The sequence below is a fragment of the Labeo rohita genome, chromosome 11 (genome assembly GCF_022985175.1).
Source record: "Labeo rohita strain BAU-BD-2019 chromosome 11, IGBB_LRoh.1.0, whole genome shotgun sequence".
NCBI classification, from domain to species: domain Eukaryota; kingdom Metazoa; phylum Chordata; class Actinopteri; order Cypriniformes; family Cyprinidae; genus Labeo; species Labeo rohita.
In genome coordinates, this window is record NC_066879.1 from 24777031 (window position 1) to 24804110 (window position 27080).

The 27080-nt window shown below is 36.3% G+C and overlaps 1 protein-coding gene across 3 annotated transcripts in view; it reads left to right on the plus strand.

Moving 5' to 3' along the window:
* The first annotated feature begins 10981 nt into the window (after window positions 1–10981).
* kaznb (kazrin, periplakin interacting protein b) overlaps window positions 10982–27080 on the plus strand; it is a 211314-nt gene continuing 195215 nt past the window's right edge. For 2 of the 3 annotated variants that reach the window (XR_007828697.1, XM_051122507.1), the window contains exons 1-2: window positions 11003–11205; window positions 11376–11565. Coding sequence is in view for 2 of the 3 variants with exons in the window: in XM_051122507.1 (XP_050978464.1) it covers window positions 11490–11565 (76 nt within the window). In the remaining variant the exon portion in view is untranslated. Of the gene's footprint in view, window positions 11206–11375; window positions 11566–27080 lie in introns of all 3 variants that reach the window. The other variant, XM_051122503.1, reaches the window with a different exon arrangement.

The window sequence follows — 27080 nt, forward strand, 5'->3', positions numbered from 1 at the left end:
AATAAATATTCAGCGATATCTTCAAAATGCTTTTGAATTTTGGCGCACTTTTTTCTCTGTATAGTGTTGCTATGGCAACTAGTAAACACTGAAATTTGGTTACGATAGTGTGTGTGGAAATATTTAAAGCAGGCGTGTTACAACTAACCCCGCGTTAGTTTGTGCCTCGCGCACCCCTGTTTTATAAACGATAAGATACAGATGGTTTCAAATATTGCTACACAAATTCTTTAACATTCTCGAGGAAATCATTTATTCTCCAACTTATGTAATTAAATATTGACATGTAAAACTTGTGAATGCTCAAAAACAGTATGTTTCTATTCTTTCACATGGAACAGGTGAGAAGCACAATTCAAGGTGCACATGACAAATTTTGCTACCTATTTAACCCAATGTTGCAAAATTACAACGCTGATCAACATGATCAAAGCATTCGACAATATTAATATGTGCATGATCTAGACATATTACTAATCACTGAAAAAATATTTTGGGCATTTTACTTACTTGAATGTTGATTTATCCAGTCCGGAAAAACAAGATTGTGTGCTTCAAGGGAAGTTTGCAGGTTGTGTAACTTCATGTCCAAGCAGGTAGACTAATATTCAAAATCTAGCACCCAATTGCATTGGAAGGCTGAACAATAAGACCTATAATTGGGTAAACACATGAGCAGTGTTAGTCAAGTTAAAAATGATGTTGTAATATAACAGCAGTGGGGCTTACAGAGTTAAAAGCGCAGCTGCTTTGTTTACAGTGGTACCAAGGAAACGTCGTGTTGCTGTTGTTCCATAAGCGCCACCTGCTGTCAGTTTCTGTGAGTTTCTTCAGTTGCTTCTCACTCAGGCTGTCTGCTGTTTCTGTTTCGTTCAGATACTGTATGTTTTATGTAAATATCACAAAACTAAGTTCAGACCATTCTGTTTTTGTTATAAATTTAGAAATGATACAACCTACACTGTAAAAAATAAAAAACACAATTTGTTGAGTCAGCTTAAAATAATTTGTTACCCTGCTGCCTTAAAATTTTAAGTTCAGTCAACTAAAATAAGTTAGTCAACTTGAAATGTTAACAACTTAGATATTTGTGTTTGCTAAACTTAACAGATAGGTAAGTAGCGCTGCTGCCTTAAAATTTTAAGTTGATTCAACTCAAATATCTAAGTTGTCACTTAGTTCAATAAACTTTTTTTGAATTGACTGAACTTAAAATTTTAAGGCAGCCAGGTTACAAATTATTTTAAGTTGACTCAACAAATTGTTTTTTACAGTGTAATTTACATCAAAAACTGTTTGTTTGGATCGTGATTAAAATGCAGTGGGGTCATTCTATAATTAGGGGTACATTCTACTTGTGTATCTACTTGTGTAACACTGTTGACAGTCAGTTAATCCACTCTTGACACAGGTTTGCTAGTTTAACCAATATTAGGGGAAAGAGAGAGAATATAACTTCTAGTGTTTCATCCATGTGCTTCTAGTGGAAATATCATCATACTGTGCAAATTATTTGAGAATTGGACAAACCATTCCTTTTTGAGGGGGGTTTTCAAGTGGGTAACTTAGTTGACAATGGTTTTTCGGACACAAATAAAACAAGTTATATTACAATAAACACATTATTTTTAAAGCGCACACCCAAATGTCTTGATAACCTAATGTAACTGAAGGCAAAACTATAAATTTAATTTATATTTGAGGTAATGTTCATGCTTAAATGCAGAGTAGAATGAGCAACTTTACAAAATGGGACAGCGGAATTTAAAAGTTTTATGTAAAGCTTTTTCAACATATAGTCGTGTGATTGGAAAAAAATATAATTGCATACTAGAAAATTAAGCATCGGAGCTTTATACTGATGAAAATATATTAAAAATATATTTCATTGACATAAGATGTACCCACAGTTATGAAATGACCCAGTAGTATTCTGATTAATATAAAGCATTTTGATAATATAAAGGCATAGTCAGGGAAAAAATGTGATCGCTATCGCTATGGATCACTATTAATTGTCTGCATTGCTTCATGAATAATCCAGGCTTTTAGATACCTATTTCTAATAGTACATTAAGTTACATTCAGGTTTTTGTCCAGGTCCAATATTAGTACGTTTTCTCCGAATTTCCTGGCTTGCAAAATTGAACCTGGTCTGTCGAGAGCCTGATCTCTCTAGAGGAAGTCAGTTTATTGTGGCTGTCAGAATCTCATATCTGACCATCAAAAAAGCCATTAGAGTGAAATATAGTTCATTTCTAGGCTAGCTAGCCTTGACTAAATACTCGTATAGCTGTAAGTACTCTTCCAACTGTCTGCCTTGCCAATATTCAAATGAAGAATTGAATATTGAGTGCAAGTTTGTTCCGTTATAAAGGATAGATCTTTATATAGGAGGCAAAGCACATCTTGTTTATGTTTCCCCAATGCCATGGTACTGTTTTTATGGTTCCTCCATGGGCCAGTGCTGTGTTTTATGGTTCCTCAGTGCTGTGCATGGGAGAGAAAAGGTGCATGATGCTATGCTCAGCTTGTCACGATAAAATATCACCACACTTAATCCTGATTGCTGTGCAAGGTGGCATAGCCCTAGTCATAAAAATGCAGTCCCATGCAGCTTCCAAACTGGTCGATGCAGTACATTAAGATGAGGAAGTGAAGCTAAGATATGCATGGGCATGTTATGCACAAGACATTCTTTTTCTGAAATATGTAATTTACATTTATTATACATCATGTTCTTTCTAAATTCCTCAATTTTGCTGTTAAGTGTAATTTGCAATACTTCTGTAAAAATAATACTGGGGTTCTGAGTGAAATGAAAAATTAAATTGGGAATTGATTAGACCTAATGAAAACAGAATACAGTGCAAGTTTGCTAAAAACCATGCCCTGATTTTGGCATTTGGTTATTAATCTTTATCAGATAGCTTGCACTGAAAAAAATAGTTTAGAAACAATTTTAACTACTGCTGGGCAATGATTAATCATGATTAATCGCATCCAAAATAAAAATGATTTAGTGTACATAATATATGTGTGAACTGTGTATATTTATTATGTATATATAAAGACACACGTATACAGTATACAGTATATATTTTACAAACATTTACATGTATATATTTATATTCATATAATTTATATTATATATGAAAGTATTTTTCTTAAATATATACATGCATATGTATATATACATGCATAGCTACATTGTAAAAAACAATTTGTTGAGTCAACTTAAAATAATTTGTAACCTGGCTGCCTTAAAATTTTAAGTTCAGTCAACTCAAAAAAAGTTTATTCAACTTGAAATATTAAATTATACTAAGTGACAACTTAGATATTTGAGTTGAATCAACTTAAAATTTTAAGGCAGCTGGGTTACTTACCCATCTGTTAAGTTTAACAAACACAAATATCTAAGTTGTTATTTGGTCCAATTTAACATTTCAAGTTGACTAAACATATTTTAGTTGACTAAACTTAAAATTTTAAGGCAGCAGGGTAACAAATTATTTTAAGCTGACTCAACAAATTGTGTTTTTTATTTTTTACAGTGTAATAAATATGCACAGTACACACAAACACATATATTATGTACACAAAAACGTTTATTTTGTATGCAGTTAATCATGATTTAACTTAAATATTGCTAGTAACATTCAAAAACAAAAACATCGCACACTAAAAAAATGGTGTAGAAAAAATTTTAACCCAGATATTGCTAATAATTCTGAAATAGTTACAAAGAAAGGCATGTAACATACTGAATTAAACATGAAATTTTGAAGTAGAAAGACTAAAACAGTATTTTCTTGTAGAACATATTCTAATAATCTTTGTTTCATTTACAACTTTGAAAAATATTTTTTTTTTACAGTGTGTGTGGCATCTGTGAAAAAAGAAAGTCATTTCAGATAAAGATTGCAGTTTTTATTTAAATCTTATGTGCCAATTAATTATTCGCTTTAGGAACTTTTATCATATAAATGGTTTTGATTCTGTTTAATTTTAACCTTAGGCCTGCTACTAGTTTTATTGGTCTCTGTATTGCTGGAAAATATTACTTCATCTCTACATTCAGAGACCACTGAAAATATTATTGGCTTACGTAACTAGGTAGGCTGAGGATGTTTGTGCTGATGTACGTTATCAAATACCTCTCTGAGGGGAGCAGAAGAACAGTGAGATGGTGAAAGCAGAATCACTCCATGGCGGAGAGAGAGAGAGAGAGATCTCTTTTGGCAGGGAGAAAGCATAGGAGGAACAGCTCTACCCTTCCCAGCTGACAGCTTACTATCTGCATGTCTCCTCAGTTCACGTTCAAAAAGAATTTGATTTGAGTGAACCTTCAGTTAGACAGAGGGAATTAATTCCAGCGAGCTCCAGCCACTCGGCATCTGCCTTGTCTGTCAGTTGAAAGCTGTGAAACTCACTGTGCTCTTGTCACAACTCTAAATTTCAGAGTTTTGCTGATATAAAAGGAAGAAAAATAATATAAAATTACCTTCCCTTTCACCACTGTGGCACCGCAGGCTGTCCTTGTGTAAACCAGTCACCTTTCAACTTCATGATGTAGCTGGATGTTACATAATACCAGGTTGACCATGTTTTGTTTTAAGACAGGAGGATATGACTACACTTGCAGATCTTCCATGTTCTCATGGCAGAGAACAGATTTAACAATCACACTGACCTGACACACGGCTTCTATGGGAAAATCTGACGAAAGAGGAAGCGGCTAAAAATGAACGCTGAAGTGTTTCCTGACAAAGCTTGTAGATGAATGAAACAGGGAATCATTTCTTTTTCATCTTGAAATGTAGCTAGATGGGTCTTTAACAGCTATATTGAATGATTATCTCACAATGAAACTGAAGGTCACACTTTATTTGAAGGTTACGTTACAGTGTAATTATACAAAGAAGCACCTACCAAGTAATATTCATTTAAACTACATGTACTTATAGTGTTAAGATCTACAGGTGCATCTCAATAAATCAGAATGTCATGGAAAAGTTCATTTATTTTTCAACTTAAAATAATTCAACTTAAATTGTGAAACTCGTGTATTAAATCAATTCAGTGCACACAGACTGAAGTAGTTTAAGTCTTTGGTTCTTTTAATTGTGATGATTTTGGCTCACATTTAACAAAAACCCACCTCTCAACAAATTCTCAAATTAGAATACTTAAAACATAAAAAAACATTTTTAGTGAATTGTTGGCCTTCTACTGTATATGTACTCAATACTTGGTAGGGGCTCCTTTTGCTTTAATTACTGCCTCAATTCGGCGTGGCATGGAGGTGATCAGTCTGTGGCACTGGTGAGGTGGTTTGGAAGCCCAGGTTTCTTTGACAGTGGCCTTCAGCCCATCTGCATTTTTTGGTCTCTTGTTTCTCATTTTCCTTATGACAGTACCCCATAGATTGTCTATGGGGTTCAGGTCTGGTGAGTTTGCTGGCCAGTCAAGCACACCAACACCATGGTCATTTAACCAACTTTTGGTACTTTTGGCAGTGTGGGCAGGTGCCAAATCCTGCTGGAAAATGAAATCAGTATCTTTAAAAAGTTGGTCAGCAGAAAGAAGCATGAAGTGCCCTAAAATTTCTTGGTAAATGGGTGCAGCGACTTTGATTTTCAAAAAACACAGTGGACCAGCACCAGCAGATGACACTGCAACCCAAATCATCACAGACTGTGAAAACTTAACACTGGACTTCAAGCAACTTGGGCTATGAGCTTCTCCACCCTTCCTCCAGACTCTAGGACCTTGGTTTCCAAATGAAATACAAAACTTGCTCTCATCTGAAAAGAGGACTTTGGACCACTGGGCAACAGTCCATTTCTTCTTCTCCTTAGCCCAGGTAAGACACCTCTGACTTTGTCTGTGGTTCAGGAGTGGCTTAACACAAGGAATACGACAGCTGTAGCCAAATTCCTTGACATGTCTGTGTATGGTGGCTCTTGATGCCTTGACCCCAGCCTCAGTCCATTCCTTGTGAAGTTCACCCAAATTCTTGAATCGATTTTGCTTGACAAGCCTCTCAAGGCTGCAGTTCTCTTGGTTGATTGTGCATCTTTTTCTTCCACCCTTTTTCCTTCCACTCAACTTTCTGTTAACATGCTTGGATACAGCACTCTGTGAACAGCCAGCTTTTTTAGTAATGAATGTTTGTGGCTTACCCTCCTTGTGAAGAGTGTCAGTGATTGTCTTCTGGACAACTGTCAGATCAGCAGTCTTCCCCATGATTGTGTAGCCTAGTAAACCATCTATCTATCTATCTATCTATCTATCTATCTGTCTACAGTTGAGGTTCAAAAGTTTACATACACCTTGCAGAATCTGCAAAATGTTACTTATTTTACCAAAATAAAACGGATAACACAAAATGCATGTTATTTTTTATTTAGTGCTGACCTGAATAAGATATTTCACATAAAAGATTACATATAGCCCACAAGAGAAAATAATAGTTGAATTTATAGAAAAATACCTTGTTCAAAAGTTTACATGCACTTATTTACATACAAATGAAGTTTACATACACTTCTTAGTACTGTGTTGTTACCTGAATGATCTACAGCTGTTTTTGTTATATTGTTTAGTAATAGTTGTTCATGATTCCCTTGTTTGTCCTGGACAGTTAAACTGCCTGCCGTTCTTCAGAAAAATGCATTTTGTATGAGCCCTGTTCTTTTGGTAAAATAATTTACCAATTTGGTAAAATAAACATTTTGCAGATTTTGCAAGGTGTATGTATACTTTTGACCTCAACTGTATCTGTCTATCTATCTATCTATCTATCTATCTATGCATACACTGAAGAATTAGTAATAATTATTTGAAAAGTTGTTATTAGAATTTATGTGAGGAATAATTGACGACGGATTTTGCGGCCACATCAACGGATGTTCATTATTATTCATTATTGTTCATTATTTTCTAATAATTCAAAGGACCGATGTCAGTTATTCAGATTATACTACGGTTACAATATCTCAGTTATTGTTCAGATGTTGTATTTACAAATATTCATCAGGGTTTTGTCCTTAAAACACTCTTGTGAGTATGATTCATTTCTTATGCATCTCATCCAACGCCTCCATTGCTAATTCGAAATATCATTTTAGACCTAGCAATGGAGACTTGAGCTGTTGACAACAGACTAATGCAGTTAATAATTAAATTATTAGACAGAGAGAGAGAGCGACAGAGAGAGAGAGAGAGAGAGAGAGACATTAACCTTAAAATTAATTTATTTTTTAATTTCCATCTTACTGGGACTTTCAAAACTTGATTTGTATCTTATATCAAGCTTGTTTGCATCCCCTAGGATACATCGCCCCTTTGGGGGTATAAATTCAGTGAAAACAGAAAACTTGTTTATCAGTGCTTGTTACAACATGGTTGTAATTCCTGAATGCTTTGAAATACAGACCTAAGGTTGATCACTTTTTAAAGAAGACACATAGCAGATTATTGCTGAGGTGAAAGCATTTCAAAGAATGTTATAAAAATTTAAGTTTACAGTAAAGATAATGCAGTCTACAATTTTTTTATTTTATATAAAATAAATATTTTATAAAATATGTTGCACTCTAAAACTGTTATAAAATCAAAGCCACATACCCAGCCAAGTTTTTTTTTTTTTTGATGGAGTTTTATGTCATGAATCAATCAATTTCTGTCACAATATCGTGTCTATGACAGTCACCAAATATGGAACCTTGACTGTCAGACCTTTCCAACCATGTGTTTTGTCAAGATTAAAAAATATTTGCCACAAAAAGACAAGCCACAAAATCAGTCTATACATATATATTTTATATATTGATTTATACCCCTAAAAGGACGACGTAACTGAAAGGTTGCGGGTTCGAGTCCCAGGTCCGGCAGGGATTGAAGGTGGGGGGGAGTGAATAACCAGCGCTCTCTCCACCCTCAGTACCACGACTGAGGTGAGTCCCTTGAGCAAGGCACTGAACCCCCAGCTGCTCCCCGGGCGCCGCAGTGATAGCAATATGGCTGCCCACTGCTCCGGGTGTGTGTTCACGGTGTGTGTGTGTGCACTTGGATGGGTTAAATGCAGAGCACAAATTCCAAGTACGGGTCACCGTACTTGGCCACACGTCACATCCTTTCCTTCCTTTTTGACAAACTTGTAAACTCTAGTGTGAAGGCACATGACTAGCTGTCGCTTTGTCTCACACACACGCAAAGATACAGAGCGAGAGAGTCTTATATACCATGCAGAACTGACGCACTGCATGTAAACGATATTATTTGCTGTATTTTCCTGTCAAAATAACAGAATTCTTTTGGAGTTCTTCAGCTTTTAAGAACTGCTGGTTTCTCTGGTAGAGGGCTAATGCGCAACTAATGCGCAAACGGCAATTTCATTGGCTGCTGCTCACCTATTATCGTCCCTGTTTAATATTCATGAACCCAGCAGCTCATTAATCCTTGGTGCGTTTTATATTGTTATTTGTAGTAGAATTCATAGTAGTTTTGTTATCTTATCAGTATTATTTTAGTTTTCCCCCCTTTTTTATAAAAACACTAAATTACAAATAATATCTTAAGCGCCACCACCAGTCCTAAGTTCAGCCAACATGACAAATATGCATTCATACATGGTTATTCTAAATACTAAAGTTATAATTACTAAATTATAATACTAAATTATCATAATGTCATATTATAATGCTTGACTGACTGATGCTAAGTGTGGTATTGCAATGGTTCAGCACAAATACATGTATCGTTACTCCCTTAATATATATATATGTATTAGGGGTGTAACGATATATATATATTCGTACCGAACCGTCACGGTACGGGCATCTCGGTTCGGTGCATGAGGCCTTACAACGAATACAGGTAGTTCACCCTCAACCCGGAAGGGGGCGCCCACAGTAATGTAACTCTGTTTGATAACCGCCGGCAGAAGCACAGCGAATGCCAGGAGTTGCGCACTTGAAAACAAATCCCACTAGATAGTGACCATGTGCTGATTCCTAACGCGTCTCTCACTGACAAAGGAGTATAACGTACTTCAAAGGCTTGCGCACTCAACTGTCTGCGAAATGGAGCTTTATGCCCATCTCGTTCGGCACAAATCCAAATATTCCATAATATTTCCATATTTGTGATGCATCCAAATGCTAAACTTTTATTTATTATGTGAATTATAGACTTTACACTTCAGTCGCGTTCTAACGGTGACACAGTGAGGTGGGCGCGCTGATGTTTGGTTCACCGTGTTTTATTTTGATGAAGTACCAACTGCACTGTCAAGTTAGCAATGCTCGAAGCCTGGAACTGATATGTTTTGTGTTTGTGTGTGCCGGCGCGATTACTTCAACTTTCCTCATACCAGCAAAATGAACCTAAACAAAAAACAAATAGAATGTCGCTTTCTGCCATTTGAGTTTCCTTTCTGTCACAAAACTGAACTGAAACTCAGCATATATACCCTACCTTACGTGTCGCACTGTTTTTTCCCTTGTCTATCGGTTAACTAAGTTAAATATGTATGTATGTATGTATATGTATATACAGTAGTTAACATTTGTAGTGGATCAAAACCTTTCATCAAAGTTGTCCTGAAACCAAAACAATACCCGTTCTTGTCTTAGGACAACTTTGATTAACTTTTTTGATCCACTTCAAATGTTGACTGTTATATATATAGTATATCAGATATTTTTTAGTCTGGTGAATAAACTAAAAATTTTATTCATTTAATTTAAATTTCATTCATTTAACATATTTAATATTGGGAGCATCCAAGTTATTTGACATATTTGAACATTTTTTAAAAAAAGTAACACAATAGTTACTTTCCCTGGTAATTAGTTACTTTTATAATAATGAAACTCAGTTATTAACTCAGTTACTATTTGTGAGAAGTAACTAGTAACTATAACTAATTAATTTTTAAAAGTAACATGCCCAACACTGCTCTGAATGATTGTGTGACTTTTACGTACGTAAATGTCAAAAAATGTGCAATATGTGACCCTGGACCACAAAACCAGTCATAATGGTCTATTTTTTAAAATTGAGATTTATACATCATCTGAAAGTAAGGTTTCCAGTTTACAACTATTTGAAAATCTGGAATCTGAGGTTGCAGAAAAATCTAAATATTGAGAAAATCGCCTTTAAATTTGTCCAAATGAAGTTCTTAGCAACGTATATTATTAATCAAAAATTAAGTTTTGATATATTTACGGTAGTAAATTTACAAAATATCTTCATGGAACATGATCTTTACTTAATATCCGAATGGTTTTTGGTAATAATTTTGACCCATTCAATGTATTTTCGGCTATTGCTACAAATATACTTGTGCTACTTATGACAGGTTTTGTGGTCCAGGGTCACATATATGGGAGTTTTTGCAAAATTGACACGTTTCCATTGAGCGCATTTTCAATTCGCTATTTCAATTTGTGCAATTTGTAGGGTAATGGAAACACCGTTTATGAAGGCATCTAGAAATGACAATGCTGTTGCATCAAATATAAAATATTAAACAGAGTGGCATCTGCAAATAAATAATGCTATACTCTTCTGTAACCTAACTTTTCTTAGCTTCTTTCCTTATTTATTGATTTAAACTACCAGTCTCAAGGTCGTTTTACTGGATGTATTCCATATTTCCCACCAGGTTTGATATTTTGTTATATAATGCAGACATTCATGAATCTTTAAGTGTCCAAATACATTTTGGGGGTCACTCTAGGTCAATACCTCCCAAGATCACACTTATTAATATTTCTCGTTGTATGCCAGTTGTGCCACCGTTGGGTGAGTTACCCAAAATGAACTTTCCTTTTCAACCTCTCCTCTCTCCTCCACAGGGGGAGGAATTAAAAAGCAGAGCTGCAAGAGTTGCAAAAAAATCTTTTCCCTGCAGCAGCGCTTCTTACGAAACGGATCGTCGAGTTGAAGGGAGAGAGAAGAGAAAGCAATGAAAGGGAGGGGTAGAGCCGAGGCAGAGGGAGGAGAGAAGAGGGCACACGTACCCGATCAGAGCACAACAAACGCCAGTCCACCCTGAGCCTGGGGGAACCGGAGGCTTCACACTCAGTCAGCAGGACAAAGTACGCTGGACCAGGAGCTTCAGACCGCCGCGCTCAGGCTGCCAGCGAGGCACAACCTCAACACATGATCACAGAGCAGCAGGAAAAGGCAAGACATCATTGCTCTGATTCTCTTTCTTCCTTTCAAGCTCGCTCTCCGCACACACTCTCACTCATTCTCCTTGACGCACACACAGTCACACTCCCTCATTATCTTGCATGTGAGTGAGGCTATTTCTCTCCGTCCCGAGCAGAAACCTCTGTGCTATTCTTACACAGCTGCAACGTTGCTCCAGCTGCTGGTTTCAAGGGGGGCGGACGACAAACCTGTGCTTTTCTGCGTGGCGTGTCATTCACAGACTGACCTGTCAAGCCTAGTGGGACATCCCAGCCATGGAGGACACTCTCACCTGTACTCCCACCACCTTTTCCCAGGTCTTCGGCCGCCAAGGACAGCTGATGCAAGCTAGTAAGTACCCGAGATCTGTCACGTTGGGAGCGGAAAAACAAGGTTATGTCAATTTGCAGGCCTTGGGGTTGTAAATATCAAATGGACAAGCCTCGGCTGAGTGCTTGCTTATGTTCTGTGAAAGCTCCGCCGGTGAGACCATGGTCCACTGCAAATCCTGATCTCTTGGTTTAGGTACCCAGCATGCAGAGGGAAAACCATCTTTTCTTCCCCGCTGCTTTCAGCCCGCTAATGAGCTGCACACAGTCAAAAATGTGTCTGCGGGTGTGTGTGTCTCATCTTACTTATGGATGTAGTGATCTTAATAAGTCAGTCATGAGAGCTGGGGCTGAAAGAGGAACATGAAAGTTGTGTTGAGCAACCAACTCACATTTTGCAGGGGAGAGTGAACCTCACCAGTGTTTCAATTCTGAAACAGTGCAATAGTTCCTTGACAGCTTCATAAATATTGTACTCCTAAGCATTGATGAATTATAAATTTAATCTTACAAAAAAAATAGACTATAAATAGACGCAGCTTCATAACTTATGTCTCACAGATGTACTTCTGCATTTAACGTCTTTAAACAGGTTTTGTGTGGTAGTGACTTGTAAAAGCGTACCAAAATATTTCCAGTCCTCACCTTATTATAGACCACAGATGGAGACTAGTGACAAATGAACACATGACAACTCATGTAACATATTTCTAACATAATATATAAAATCTTTAATTTATTTATATAAAATCTTTGAATATTTGAAATGTAATATACATACACAGTTTGATTTTTTTATGTGCCAAAACTGATTAAACACTCTGTTGCACCATTAAAATCTGAAGATTTTAATTATAAGGGAGTGTGATCTAAAACGTCCTTATATTTATAGTATTTTTTATTTATTTAAAAAAAAAATCATCAGTGCCTAGGACTGTAATATTTATTTAAAACATACTGTTTTAAAACTGCATGTAACATACTGTTAGGTGATGATTGCTTTTATGAACATGCTACCTTTGATAAAATATTAAGTGTACTTCCATAATATTTTTGCAGACATCTCTGGCTTATATCAGTAGTTTTATTAGCTTCTAGATTTTATTCTCATGTCAAAGTTACAGCTTATGTCAGTGGAGCAATTGAATTAAGGAGACTTGCAGCAGGACGCAATTACTCAAACAGCAGTTTGTAAATGACCGAGATACTAGCGGTAATGACAATCCAAGCAGATTTTAATTTGATGCTTAATTCGATGCCTCTACACATTAGCATGCCAATTAGCAGAGATATGCCATGCTGCCGAATCGTAGTTGAAAAACACGTGATTACCCGGATCTTCTGGGACAGAGTTTTCAAAAACATGAAAATCTATAATAGCAACCCTGGAGAGTGTCAGACCAAGATGATGGTCCATTCTGAGTTTATATGATTTGTGATGCCAGATATCAGCCGGTGCCATTGAGTTTTAACTGTGATTTTAGTCATCGCATTTTCAGCCCGTCACCTTTTTTATGGAAATGTCCTTAAATTACCTTCATCTAGGTGAGATTTTTGCATTCTAAACCACTAGAATCTAATTTGAAATTCATGTTTACTTACAGTAATTGCATGTTTTCTAGAAAAGCTAGAACATTAGCATTATCGGAGTGGTAAATTTTATTTACAGTATGTGTTGTGTACAGCAGAGTGTTTTGAGATCGGTATGGGGAATGGCAGCAGTGAAGCAGGATGGATTGAGGGATGAAAGTATCTCTGCCTCTATTTGCTCTCCAGAAATAGAAGACAACTTTTATAAATAATGCCCTTTGTTTGCTTTATTTTTGTGAACTCATTAGCTGTTTGGTATGCAGGGATGTATTAGTGTCTGCAGAAGTGTGTGACATTGCCATGATTAATATTCTGCGTGTGGCTTTTGGAGCGCTGAAAGCCTCTTTACTGAATTTGAGTTTCTGAAGTGCCTGAAGATGAGACTCCTCTGCAATATCTGAGCCTCGGCGGTGCCGAAATACTGTGTGTATTACCATCAGCCAGTTCTCTGTGGCTCTTTGCTTTGAATGTCTCACATTCTGGATCATCCATAATGATGAGATTTTGTAGTTTCGAAACATTCTGATGTGTCGTTCCCCATGGACACGCTGGACGTGGATTTTTCTGAAGTTTCTGCCTTTATAAACAAAGAATTGATTTGAGACGTCTTTCATTTTTTCACTCCATTTTTTCTTTTCTAATTTGCATGAAAGTCATCCAACAGGAGGACGTGGTGCACTTTCGCCTTGAACGATTTTCTCTTTTAACATTGATCAAAGTGCACTGTGTTTGCTCCGTAAGTGTTTTGAAAGATCATCTTCAAGCGACGCAAAATGATCCACGGTGTAGTTCATTGGCATGGGGCGCTGATGCTTTTATGTTCTGTGTTGGTGTTTAAATGGGTATGCATGAGCATGGCTGAGATCCAAGTCTTTGCACTCACCCGCCGGCACACAGACTGTTTTGGCTGACGTAACGGACATGGCTGGACGGGGCTGCAAGTGTGGGCTCATTTGTGTGTGTCTGCAGATGTTAGCGATGGCACAATGTGCACCACCAGTGACTCTAATAGGGACCTGCAGGGCCAGACAGAGTTTCACGGAGTCTCAGGATGTGATGACCTCTTTTTCCCACTGCATGTTTGATTGAGAAGTTCTTACTGTGGAAATAAGCCTGCATACCAAGTATGACCTCGCACATTTATATTTTTAACATCTCTCTGGAATCCTTGATTCTGATTAGTCAGTTACAACTATCTGCAATCAAACATTTTTGTATAATGACTGTTAATGAAAAGAGTACATGACAATGATAATGTGTTTGGTCTTGATGGAATATATCTGCTACAGTGCTGCTGCTGCAGCAGAGCGAGCACTGAGACTTGCTACTGCCAATACAATACAAAAAAAATACATATGTAAAAAATACTCCTGCTGCACATATAACAGGTGGCAATGGATGTAAGTGTATGCTTAAACCATTGATTTTCCCCACAAGATACCCTGGATATTGAGTGAAATCCTTGCTGAGAAACTCCTTTAGTGGCTGCGGCATCGTGACAAACGTCTGCATGTTTATGTCCTGCCAGGATGGCATCTAGCGTTTCTTGTCTCTGCCGTTTGTAAGCTCTTTCAGTAGCTGTGGTCTACTAAAAGCCTCAAAAACATCATCTCACGTGGAGAGAACAAAGACGCAGGTCTTTAGGAAGTTTTATTCATCCACAGGCATCTTTCCATTCTTTGCTCCCCTTTTTATTGCTAGGAAAAGCAGTGGACTCGCATCGCTTCTCTTGTAGCCCTTCGACTGAAAATTACAACCAAAAGCTGCACAATGTGTCATTGTATCAATATTTTATTTTCTGAATTGTGTTGCTATAAAAATAGCAACAGGTAGTAGCTCACTGAGCGCAGCCATTTCACGTCATTGAAATAATGGTGCCCCCCATAGTCCAAAATATGTATAAAACGATGTGGATTTTTTAAATAATTCAAGTCTTTCATGGGTTTTCTGCTACGTATTTCAGTAAGAGACATCATGTATATTAAGCCATACAAGACTTAATATTTAAGTATTTGAATGTTGAGCAGCAAGCTCATTGGCTGCTGATACGAAAAGAAATCAGTCAGCTCCCTTATCTGACACACTCAATTCAGTACATGGATCTCTCTCCTAATAAGCTGATGATTTGAATCAGGTGTGTTAAATAAGGGAGACACACAAAATGTGCAGAGCAGTTGGTCTCCAGGACCAGGACTGAAAACCACTGCATTATCCTGTAAGTATTTCTCCATAAATTAAAGGGATAGTTCACCCCAAAATAAAAATATCTGTTATTAATTACTCAACCTCATGTAGTTCCAAGTAGTTTGTAGTTTTTATTCATCTTAGGAACACAAATTAAGATATTTTTGATGAAATCCGAGAGATTTCTGAGCCTGCATAGACAGCAAAGTAACTACCACGTTCAAGGTCCAGAAAGGTAGTAAGGACATCATTAAAATAATCCATGTGACATCAGTGGTTCAGTGTTATAAACCTATTAGATTAATTTTTGTGCGCAAAGAAAACAAAAAATAATGACTTTATTCAAAAAAGCGACATAGCTCTGGGATTGCATCAAAAATATCTGAATTTGTGTTTCGAAGATGAACGAAGGTCTTACGGGTTTGGAACAACATGAGGGTGAATAATTAATGATAGAATTTTCATTTTTGGGTGAACTATCATTTTAAGCATTTTCTTCATACGCAGTTTTAGACAAAAGTTATATAACAATACAAATTAGCCTACAGGTTCCTGGATAAATTATAAAACTAGCTATTAAGCAAACAGGACTATAAACGTAGGTTTGTCTCTGTGTGTGCAGCTTTATTGACCTGGAAGCACAGAAATCAGGTTTGCTTTTGCCAAGTCTGTTTGCTTTGAGCCCAAGAATAAGTCACCTTTCTGCATCACTGGCCCAATGTAGAGGAGGTAATATAGCAGTGGGAAAAGAGTAGCATCAGCAGAATTGTCTAGAAGTTGAGACATGCTTTCGTCCGTCACCTCTACCAATAAAGAGAACGCCGGTTTGTGTCCCTCTCGAGGGAGGAAGCCATGATCCTGTCCTAAAGCCTTGAATTTGTGCAGACAGAGCATAATCTGAGCTCCCCTGTTACTAGCATATAACAGTGACACTATATAGATCCACTGCATATAAAAAGCTAGTTGTTGTCATATTTTACATATTTGAAAGTTAGTAGTCTCTGCTGCCACTAGCAAGTTGTTAGTTGCTTTGTGAGGACAAACATCAAAACAACATACTGCTACATTGCTTGCATAATAATCTATGACTGTTTCTCCCATATGTTTTTCATGGGACATTAGATGCTCACAGACTCTCATTTTAGTGTTGTGCATATGTTGCTCACAACAGAATGGTGCTCACAACACTACTGTTGATAGCTTTTGATGCAATAAGATTGCAATTGATTGTCTTGAAGCACCTTCTTTGCAGTGGTTGTATCTTAGGGTTTACTGACAAATCTTTATTGACCCAGAGTCATTAGATGTCCCTCACGAGGCCCGACAATCACTCCATCTGGGTCAATAGATGGCTAATTTGAGAGCTTTTCTTACTTAATCACTATTATTGAATGTCACAAGCATCATTGGCTTGAGAAGCTGCTGAGATGGAAAAGCTTCACGTTCATGCCGTTTGATTCTTAATTTCTAATTAATGCTTTGACAACAGGTTTGCCATGTTTCATAGGGAAGCCTTTTGTACCAGCGTGAATTTGCTGATTGAATGCCACAAATATTAATTCCTAGAACTTTGGTGTTCGCAATTGGACAGAAATCCACTTTTCTTCTAAGTCTATTTGAAAGAAACTGGCTTTAAGTGGCAACGCAGCCGTTAGTGCAGAAAAGGCTTAGCTTACAGGCAGTGTGCGTTGATTAGAGCGTTCTCATGAATTTTAAGCAGGGGCCAGTTTTGTTTGAATTTAAGCTTTGGAGTTTGGAGATTTCTGAACTATTTCACTTATAACAAGAAAAGTGATGTAACTCCCTCTAAACTGCAGGAAGTACACACAACATTTCCCCTGGAGAGTTTCCATAAGAAATGAGTTGAAAAACGATGTTGCGCATGAGCCTGTGTGGATTTGCCTGATGCTGTTTACCGTGAGGTTAGGTGTGATTGTAGACTAGTCTGCAACTTGGCATGCCAGTTTTATCCAATTGACGGGTTACTTTGGAGCCTAAAATTGCTTTGGATATCAGTCCCTACACATGATGTTCTGAACTGCTCTGAATAGTGTTTACATCTGAGGGAATATATTTTGACAGAGGCAGCTGGCAAGACTTGAGCAGCTAAAGAACTTCCTGCATGCAAATTTGTTTTCTTCTGAAACCACTTCAAAGGGATCTCATAATATGTCTGTGGCAAGTGCGTCGTATTTTTAATTTATTTATTTTGAAAATTTGACACATCATCCGGAATGTGGGATTAAATCCACATATTTCATTTTCATTACGTAACTTGAGGACTGCTTAATGTTATCAGATCCTCCCCAGACTCCCCCGTCATTCTCTCTCTTATTTTCCTCGCTGTAGTCTTTTTTACACAAGGGTCAATTTCACACCTTTCTGAATTTACGCATTTGGGAAATGCTGCAGCGTTTTCTCCTGTCTTTATTGTATGAGAAACCTTGTACTACAGTTTTATAGCAAAGAGCTTGTTTTGAGATTAGGTTTCTGTCATGCTTTAGTAGCCAAGCATCCGTTTTTAACATCTGCAACAACAGATTATGCCGCTCTCTCCTCTCCATGGCGAGAATAATTTTAATCACTTCCAGCCTATTTGGTGCCTCTGCCTTTACATAGGATTTACTGTATATCCAGCCCTCATATTGTCTTATTTTTAACCTTAGATCTAACATTAATATATATGCACACTACCATTCAAAAGCTTGGGGCCAGTAAGACTGTGTAAAAATGCAGTAAAAACACTGTGAAATCAAAATGTTCAATGTTTTCTGTTTGAATATATTTTTAAAATGTAAATTATTCCTGTGATGTCAAAGCTGAATTTTAGCAGTCTTCAATCACATGGTCATTCAGAAATCATTCTAATATGCTGATTTGCTGCTCAAGAAACATTACTTATTATTATTAATACATACACTTTAGCAGAAGTTATTATTATTCAAAATGTTTATTATTTTTATCAATGTTGCAACTAGTTCTGCTTAATATTTTTGTGAAAACCGTGATAAATTATTTGATGATTAAACAGTTCAAAAGAGCACTTATTTGAAATACAGATCTTTTGTAACATTATAAATGTCTTTTGATTAGTTTAATTTGTATTTAATGAATTAAAAATAATAATAAAAAATATACTGACCCCAAACTTTTAAATGGTAATTTATAAGTAACTATGGAAGCCTGTTTCTGCTACTGGATTTAAAAAAAAAAAGTAATTGCAATTTTTTATGTCACAATTCAGACTTTTTTCTCAGAATTGCATGATACAAACTTGCAATTCTGACTTTTTTTAACAGAATTGTGAGATATAAACTTGCAATTGTGAGTAATAAAGTCGAGCTGTGAGTAATGAAAAATTTGCAACTCATAATTCTGACTTTTTCTCGCAATTGTGAGTTTACATCTCGCAATTCTGACTTTTTTTCTCAGAATTGCAAGATATAAACTCGCAATTCTTTTTTAATTTTCTTTTTTCCCCTCAGAACTACACTTTATAACTCACAATTGAAAGTTTATATCTCACAATGAGGAAAAATCAGAATTGTGAGATATAAACTCGCAATTGTGAGAAAAAGTAAGAATTGCGAATACAAACGCAGTTCTGAGAAAAACAGTCAGAATTGCCTGTTTTTATTATTCACGATTGTGAGTTTATATCTTACAATTCTGAATTGCGAGAAAAAAGTCAGAATTGTGAGTTGCAAATTTTTCATTTAGTGGTGGAAACAGGCTTAAATAGTAAACAGTAATCCTAAAGTTCAGTCTTCAAATCCAAATTTGTGACCTTGGACCACAAAACCAGTCATAAGGGTCAATTTTTCAAAATTGAGATCTATACATCGTCTGAAAGCTGAATAAATAAGCCTTCAATTGATGTATGGATTGTTAGTACAATATTTGATCGAGATACAAATATTTTAAAACCTGTAATCTGAGGGTGCAAACAAATCAAAATATTGAGAAAATTGCCTTTTGTCCAAAGACTGGTTTTGTGGTCCAGGGTCACATTTGTGAACTTTATATTTGAAGAAAACGTTTTTTCAATTTTTATTCTGTTAAAAAAATTGCATTGAGGATTTTTGTATTTAAAAAAATCCCCACTGTAGTTTTTTATAAGAAAACAAAAAGTGAAGCTGCATTAACAAATCTCAAAGCTTGAGGGCTGCCCTTTTTCTTTGTCTACATGAACATATGTGACAAAATGGATGTCAAACATTTAATAAATCATTCACCACCTCGAGCGTGAATCATAAAATGTGATTTTGGTTGACGTAACCTTTAAGACTAGCACACTTGCTGGAATTTTCCATCCAGTTTGTTTGTTTGCTGGTTGGAAAATCATGTGAAGTTGCTAAATACACGCATTATTGCTCTTTTGTTTCGTGTGTTATCATGTAGAGAGGTTGCTCAGTTAACACTGTTATTATCTGTTTCATCCTTAGACACACACCGTTCTCCCATCTGTGTGCGAGACGTGACTTGAATATTAAAACAGTACATTTTACTGCTCAATAGTGATGAGTCTCCTGACATAGACTAGGGTAGACGCGGTTTTTCTCTTCGTCAGACGCTATTGGCTAAGCCTGTAGGATTGGGACATATTAAAGAACATGGGTGGAATATTCTGCCTGCTCTTCCTAGATGTATTATGAAAACTGTGTTGAATGTGATATGCTTTGACTTTCATTTGACTTAAGGCTCAAGCTTTATCTTTGCTCGTTCTGCCTCATCCTTTGCTCAAGGAGGAGTGCTGCTGTCATTTGCTTGCAAAATGGCAGATATTAGCAAACAATTCAGCTTGTGTTGACACACAAGGATTGAGAGGTGTGACAAAAGGGGTTTATTTTAAGCAAGATTAAGGAAAATGAGGACACCGCCATGAGTTCTGATGTCAGCAGCCACGTTGGCTTTGCTCGGTGACATGTAATAGACTAAAGCTTATTAGTGATCAGTCACACTTTGGGCTCCCTCCAGGCAACGCTTGATTTAGACATCTGAGGCAGAGCTGGAGAAAACTTTCTCGCTGATTTAAAATGATTAAAGGCATTACTGCGATGAAGGGTACATTCAGAAGCCTAAGGGTTAAAGATGAAAACTCAGTACCCAGCACTGTTAGGTAAAGTCTGTTGAGACCCCTGACGTAACGTTGACGTATGTTGACGTAACGTCTCCGTTCCCTCATTCAGGGAACGAGGGTTACATACGTAACCAAAACGTTATGAATCTAGTGTTAATTATGTTTATCTTATTTATGTTAAATGATTTTTACTGATTGATTGATTGCCAAAATCTGTAATGTTCCTAAAATGTAAATTTACATGTATTAATTTTGTGTAGGAGCTTTTTTTCAAGTGGCAAAGCGTATATATATATGTATATATATAATTTTATTTTATTTTTTTCTAAGTATAAGTCTCAATGCAGTTTCTATATTACAGTTTTTCTCAATTGCTTAAACACATTTCTTGAAATTATGCCTCGCTTTTGCGATAATCTAAACACAAATCCGTAACTTCTAACTCAATTCCCTGAACTTACTATATCAGGTCAAAATGAAGCTCTCCACTCAAAACAACTCAATCTTGCTGAAAAAAACAAACTTTGCTCTCAGACATGACACACAAACCCTCAAAAACACACACACTACAACACTGTTTTACACACTGATGAGATCAATTCAAAACAATACTACGAAAGCTGGTAATAAGTGTTGCTTGGAAGAAAAAAAAAAATCACATGATGAACACAAAAATGTATGCATTTGTGTTTTAATCCTTAATTTATTGTACTGTAAAGTACATCACAAAACAGCAAACAACAACAAAAATAATTATTCTGCCCCAGCATCCTGTCTTTGGTCTGGGACAGACCAAAGAACCTCCTCAGTATCACAGACTAAATTGGCTCTGGACAGGCAGCGGGGGTAAAATCCTCTTGCATGCCTGACCCAACCCTGGCATGCATCAACTAAAATATATAAGACTGCTTGTTTCCTTGCCCTTGCCCTTCCTATTTCTCTTCCATGTTGTTGTCGTTGTCCTCCTTCTTCCCCTCCTCTTCCTCTTTCACTTCCTACTCTTTGTCTTCGAAACTGCATATTACTGTATGCGGGATATTGATTGAAAAAGACCGGATAGGATTCACAGTTACACTTTTACTAGTGGTCTAACAAAAAAAAAAAAAAAAAAAAAAAAAAAAAAAAAAAATATATATATATATATATATATATATATCTACATATATACATATATATACAGGGGTTGGACAGTGAAACTGAAACACCTGGGTTTAGACCACAATTAGTATGGTGTTTGGCCTCCTTTTGCAGCCAATACAGCATTATTTCATCTTGGGAATGACAAATACAAGTCCTGCACAGTAGCCAGAAGGATTTGAGCCATTCCTTTCGCAGAACAGTGGCCAGGTCACTATGTGATGTTGGTGTATGAAAACATTTCCTGACTCGCTCCTCCAAAACACCCCAAAGTGGCTCAATAATATTCAGATCTGGTGACTGTGCAGGCCATGGGAGATGTTTAACTTTACTTTCATGTTCATCAAATCACTCTTGTCACCAGTCTTGCTGTGTGTATTGGTGCATTATCATCCTAATACACGGCACCACCTTCAGGGTACAATGTTTGAGCTATTGGGTGCACAAAGTCAACCTTCACACTCTGCTCTTATTGGTGGAATGTGCGATCAGTAAAGACTGGCCACCAGGCTGCATAAATATAGCCATGAAACCTCCAACACTATATTGGCCAGTGTTTCAGTTTCATTGTCCAACCCCTGTATATATATATATATATATTACATATATACATATATATAAATACGTTACAAAGTCATTGTGAAATAGAAAAGAAAAAGCATGAGATGTTGAGATGTACCTTTGAGCTATTTCAAAGAACTGCTTTATCATTGGTTGATCTGTAGTCTCGACATTAGCAAAAGTCAATATTCATTTGAATAGTTCATGGCAAATCTACAAAAAGTCTTATAGAAATGTGTAGAGTATGCTTGACAGTTTAAGACAACTGGATCAAAAATGTAGCATTTACTGCAAATACATATACGATGAGCTAATGCCTTGATGTTTTAAGGGGTAAGACTATAGCAACAACAATAGGAAGTGATAATGTAGGAAACAGCAGACAAATCAGTTGCATAATCAGTTGCATGAATGTACCAAAGCAAAAGCAACTTGTTAAAAAAAAAATAGAAACATTTTATGATATGTACAAGTGACTAGACGATGTGGAGGTTGAACAAGTAGTATTGAGAATGTCATTTCTGATCTGAGAAATGCACCAAACTGTAAGCTGACTTTGGCCCTTTTATCTCCATCGAAGGTTCTGATTGGTGTGTGACAAATTTTGACTCCTAGTGTTTCCATTTGGGTAATTGTTTTCTAATTGAGCTCAAACTTTGCAGACTTCAGTTAACAATATTGAATGCTAGTGCTTTCTAAATGATCACATGGTGTAAGCGCTGAGAAATGTAGGGATTTGTGTGTAGAGTAGAGTTTTGCAGTAACAGTTCACCAAATCTGACTCATGTGTTAAAGCAGGGAAATAGTGTTTATAGTTCAGGGAAATGGGTGTGCTTTTTGAAAAATGCCATTATGGTTTTGAAATTTTAGTTCAAAAGACTGGTTATAGTGTTTTAGCAATCGAGAAAAACTGTAATATCCTAATGATCTTTGGCATAAAAGAAAAATCAATAATTTTGACCCATACAATGTATTTGTGGCTATTGCTACAAATATACCCCAGCGACTTAAGACTGGTTTTGTGGTCCAGGGTCACATATGCTTTCCAGTTGAAGGTTCATGAGATGTTGAGATGTACGTTTGAGCAAAGAACTGCTTTATCATTGGTCGATCTGTAGTCTCTACATTAGTGAAAGTCAATATTCACTTGAACAATTCATGGCAAATTTACAAAAAGTAGAATAGAAATGTGTAGAATATGCTTGACAGTTTATGACAACTAGATCAAAAATGTAGCATTTACTGTAAAGACATATACGATGAGCTAATGACTTGATGTTTTGAGGGGTAAGACTATAGCACAGAGAACTATATACATGTAATACATTTTGAGCAACATGACAGTAGGAACTGATAATGTAGGAACTGCAGACAAATCAGTTGCATAATCAGTTGCATGAATGTACCAAAGCAAACGTAACTTGTTCAAAAAAATTAGAAACATTTTATGATGTGCTCAAGTGGCTAGATGATGTGGAGTTTGAACAAGTAGTTTTGAGAATTTCATTTCTGATCTGAGAAATGCAGATGCAAACTGTAAGCTGACTTTAGCCCTTTTATCTACATCGAAGGTTCTGATTGGTGTGTGATAAATTTTGACTCCTAGTGTTTCCTCTTGGGTAATTGTGTGCTAACTGATCTCAGACTTTGCAGACTTGAGTGAACAATATTGAATGCTAGTGCTTTCTAAGTGACCACATGGTGTAAGCGCTGAGAAATGTAGGAATGTGTGTAAAGTTTTGCAGTAACAGTTCACCAAATCTGACTCATGGGTTAAAGCAGGGGAATAGTGTTTATAGTTCAGGGAAATGGGTGTGCTTTTTGAAAAATGCCATTATGGTTTTGAAATTTTAGTTCAGAAGACTGGTTATAGTGTTTTAGCAATTGAGAAAAACTGTGATCTGATTTGGTGCTTAAGTAACATTTCTTCTTATATAATAATGTTAAAAATTGCTGCATTAATATTTTTTTGGAAACAGTGGTACGTTTTTTCTTGTTTAAAAGTTTAAAAGAAAAGCATTTATTTGAAATAGAAATCTTATTTAACATTATAAATGTCTTTAATGTCATGTTTGATTAATTTAATGGATCCCTGCTGAATAAAAGTATTAGTATTAGTGCATTCTAAAAAATGTTGGGTTAAAAACAACCCAACTTCAGTTATTCGGCAACCCAGCGCTAAACCCAGGTAAATATTGGACAGAACACATGCTGGGTTATTTTATTTATTAACATTTTTTTCAACCGTTGGGTTATGTCTGTTGGGTCATTATGTTGGGTTATTTATCCAGTGTTGGGTAGTTTTTGTGTAACCCAGCTGTTGGGTTAGTGGCTGGGTCAATCTCACTGACCATTGAAACTACACACCCCTCCCCTCCCTCCTACGAAACAACCCAGCGTGGACTCACTTCAACCCAGCTGTTGGGTTACAGTCGGAGTGCGGGCTTTTCTTTCTCTTAAGGTTTGTATACGTTTTATTATAACGTATACTTTATACTGTATATGTTTTATTTCTCTATAAAGTCTTTACTGTGCTGTAAATGATTTTATTTCGCACAGCGCAACATACAGGGACGAGACGTCATGTCAGTCAGCTAAATGCGTCAGCAACAGTCATGTCGCATGACAGAAAAGCCTTGTCTTGCATAACTGATTTTATTAATTGTAATACTGATTCACATTAATTTGGATGTTAAAATATGTTCTCAAAACGCTGTACTGTTTATTTATGGACAAGTTAGTCAGTCACGGCATCTCTCACCTACGAGTGAAACGCGAGGCAGTGGTCTGAGGTTCGCAGCTACCGCGCCGAACAGCAGCCCAGCACCGGCTCAGAATTTAGCGAAACACCGGCACAAGAATTGGCACTATTTAAATGGTTAAAATGGAACACAGAGAATCGTTTAATACACTTGAATTAAAATATAACTTTTAAATGTATTATATTTTTAATTCTAAAATGCTTGTTAAACAAGTTTAAATGTATGCAATGTTGAAAACTGTGCTGCATAATTCAGTTGGTCTTATATTTTTGTCCATGGGTGTTTTCACTTTTCAATAAATGTTCACATTTTGATTTTTACTGTTGCCTCTAGTAATTCTGTGTCTGCTTTTTAATTTCCAACCTATTTTTGGTTTATTTTAAGCCAGCAACAGTAATTTTCAATCAAAATTTGAGATAATTAAAACAACCCAGCATGCTGGGTCAAAGATTTAACCCAACTGGCTAGGTTAAAATAACCCAACGCTGGGTTTGTCCATATTTGACCCAGCGTTGGGTTATCAGAATAACCCAAATTGGGTTGTTTTATCCCAGCGTTTTTTGAGTGTATTGTTTAAAAATGATTATATATAAATGGACTGGAACTTATAAAAAAACCACACACAGAATTACTAGAGTTAACAGCAATAATCAAAAGATGAACATTTATTATTAAGCAAGAACACATGGACAAAATACAAGACAAATTTAATTTATTTGGGTGAATGCAGCATAGTTTACAATATTACATACATTTAAACTCGTTTAACAAGCATTTAGACATATAAAATTATCGAAACATTTTAAAGTATCGTTTTAAATTTAGTGTATTCAGCCATTCTCTGTAAGTGCTTTTTACTGAAATAACACTAATCTGAGCTGGTAAAGGGCTGCTGTTTGCCGGGGTAACTGCAAACTTCAGTCCGCGGCCTCGCGTATCACTCGCAGCTGAAAGATGCCGTGACTGACTCTAAAACCTGCCCATAAATAAACAGTACTGACATTAGAGAACATATTTTAACATCAAAACAAATTAAATTCAGTACTATAACAAATACAATACATTTATTTTAAGCAAGGCAAAAGGCGTTTCCATCATGCGAAATAACCCCTGCTGACGCAGCTGACATCTCGTCCTTATGTTGTGTTGCTTAAAATAATACAATTTACAGCAAAGTAAAGACTTTATAAATTAAATAACATGTATACAAACATTTATTTCGCTGAAGAACTGCACCAATTCGGTGGTGCTAAGAACCACCCTCTCCTGTAGAGGACTAAAAAAGCCCGCGCTCTGACTGTAACTCAGCAGCTGTTTCGTCTGAGACAGGCTCAACCCAGCGGTTGGATAGAAAAAAATAACCCAGTGTTAAAAAGGACCCTGCAACTTAGTTACAGGAAAAACTACCCAGCACCTGGCTAAAAAATAATAAAAATAACCCAATAAAATGAACCAACAAGTTGAACCCAGCGTTTGGGTTAAAAAATATCCCAGCATTTTTTAGATTGTAGTTTCTTAAAAAAATATATACATTGTTTAGTCAGACCAACAAACATATCAGTTGATTTTAAGGAGTTTTATTCAGTTCAAACAGGCCTGAAAGAAAGCTTTTGTAATTCACTCTCTTCCCAGCATGCATTATGGCATGAATAATTAATATGCCTGCATTGTTTGACTTTTCGCCAGTTTTATGTAGACTGTTGTTGATTTTGTTGTCACATTTTGTCACTTATTGTCTTGTGATGTCAAGATACATTTGTTCTAGTGGTTAAAATTATGTTAGCTTTGTTGTGCTTCATGCACCAAGTTTTGAGGTCTGTGTGGCATTTTAAGGTATTTTTGATAAATCAAAGTGGTCATGTGGTGACTGTTTTTTGAAACGGGAGATATTAAACATTTTAAAATCATATAAATAACTTAGAGAGTTACTTAATGTAAATAGGTCATTGTTACAGGGATGGCAGGTTTTATGTCATGACAATTTGACATTTTAAGTTCAGTCAAGATTTTCACTTATAACTGAATAATGTTCCACAAGCACCTTATTTTCTGTGCATGACAGGTCTGTCTGCTTTTGACGTCTGAGGTGCAGCACTGCAGCGAGTTTATTGTGTGCAACCCAGTGAAGACATATGATTGACTCAACATGGCAGTAACATTTTGATTTTGACATAACCTAGCTATGGGCAATAGACATGTCTTCGCAAGCCAAAGGCTTCCTGT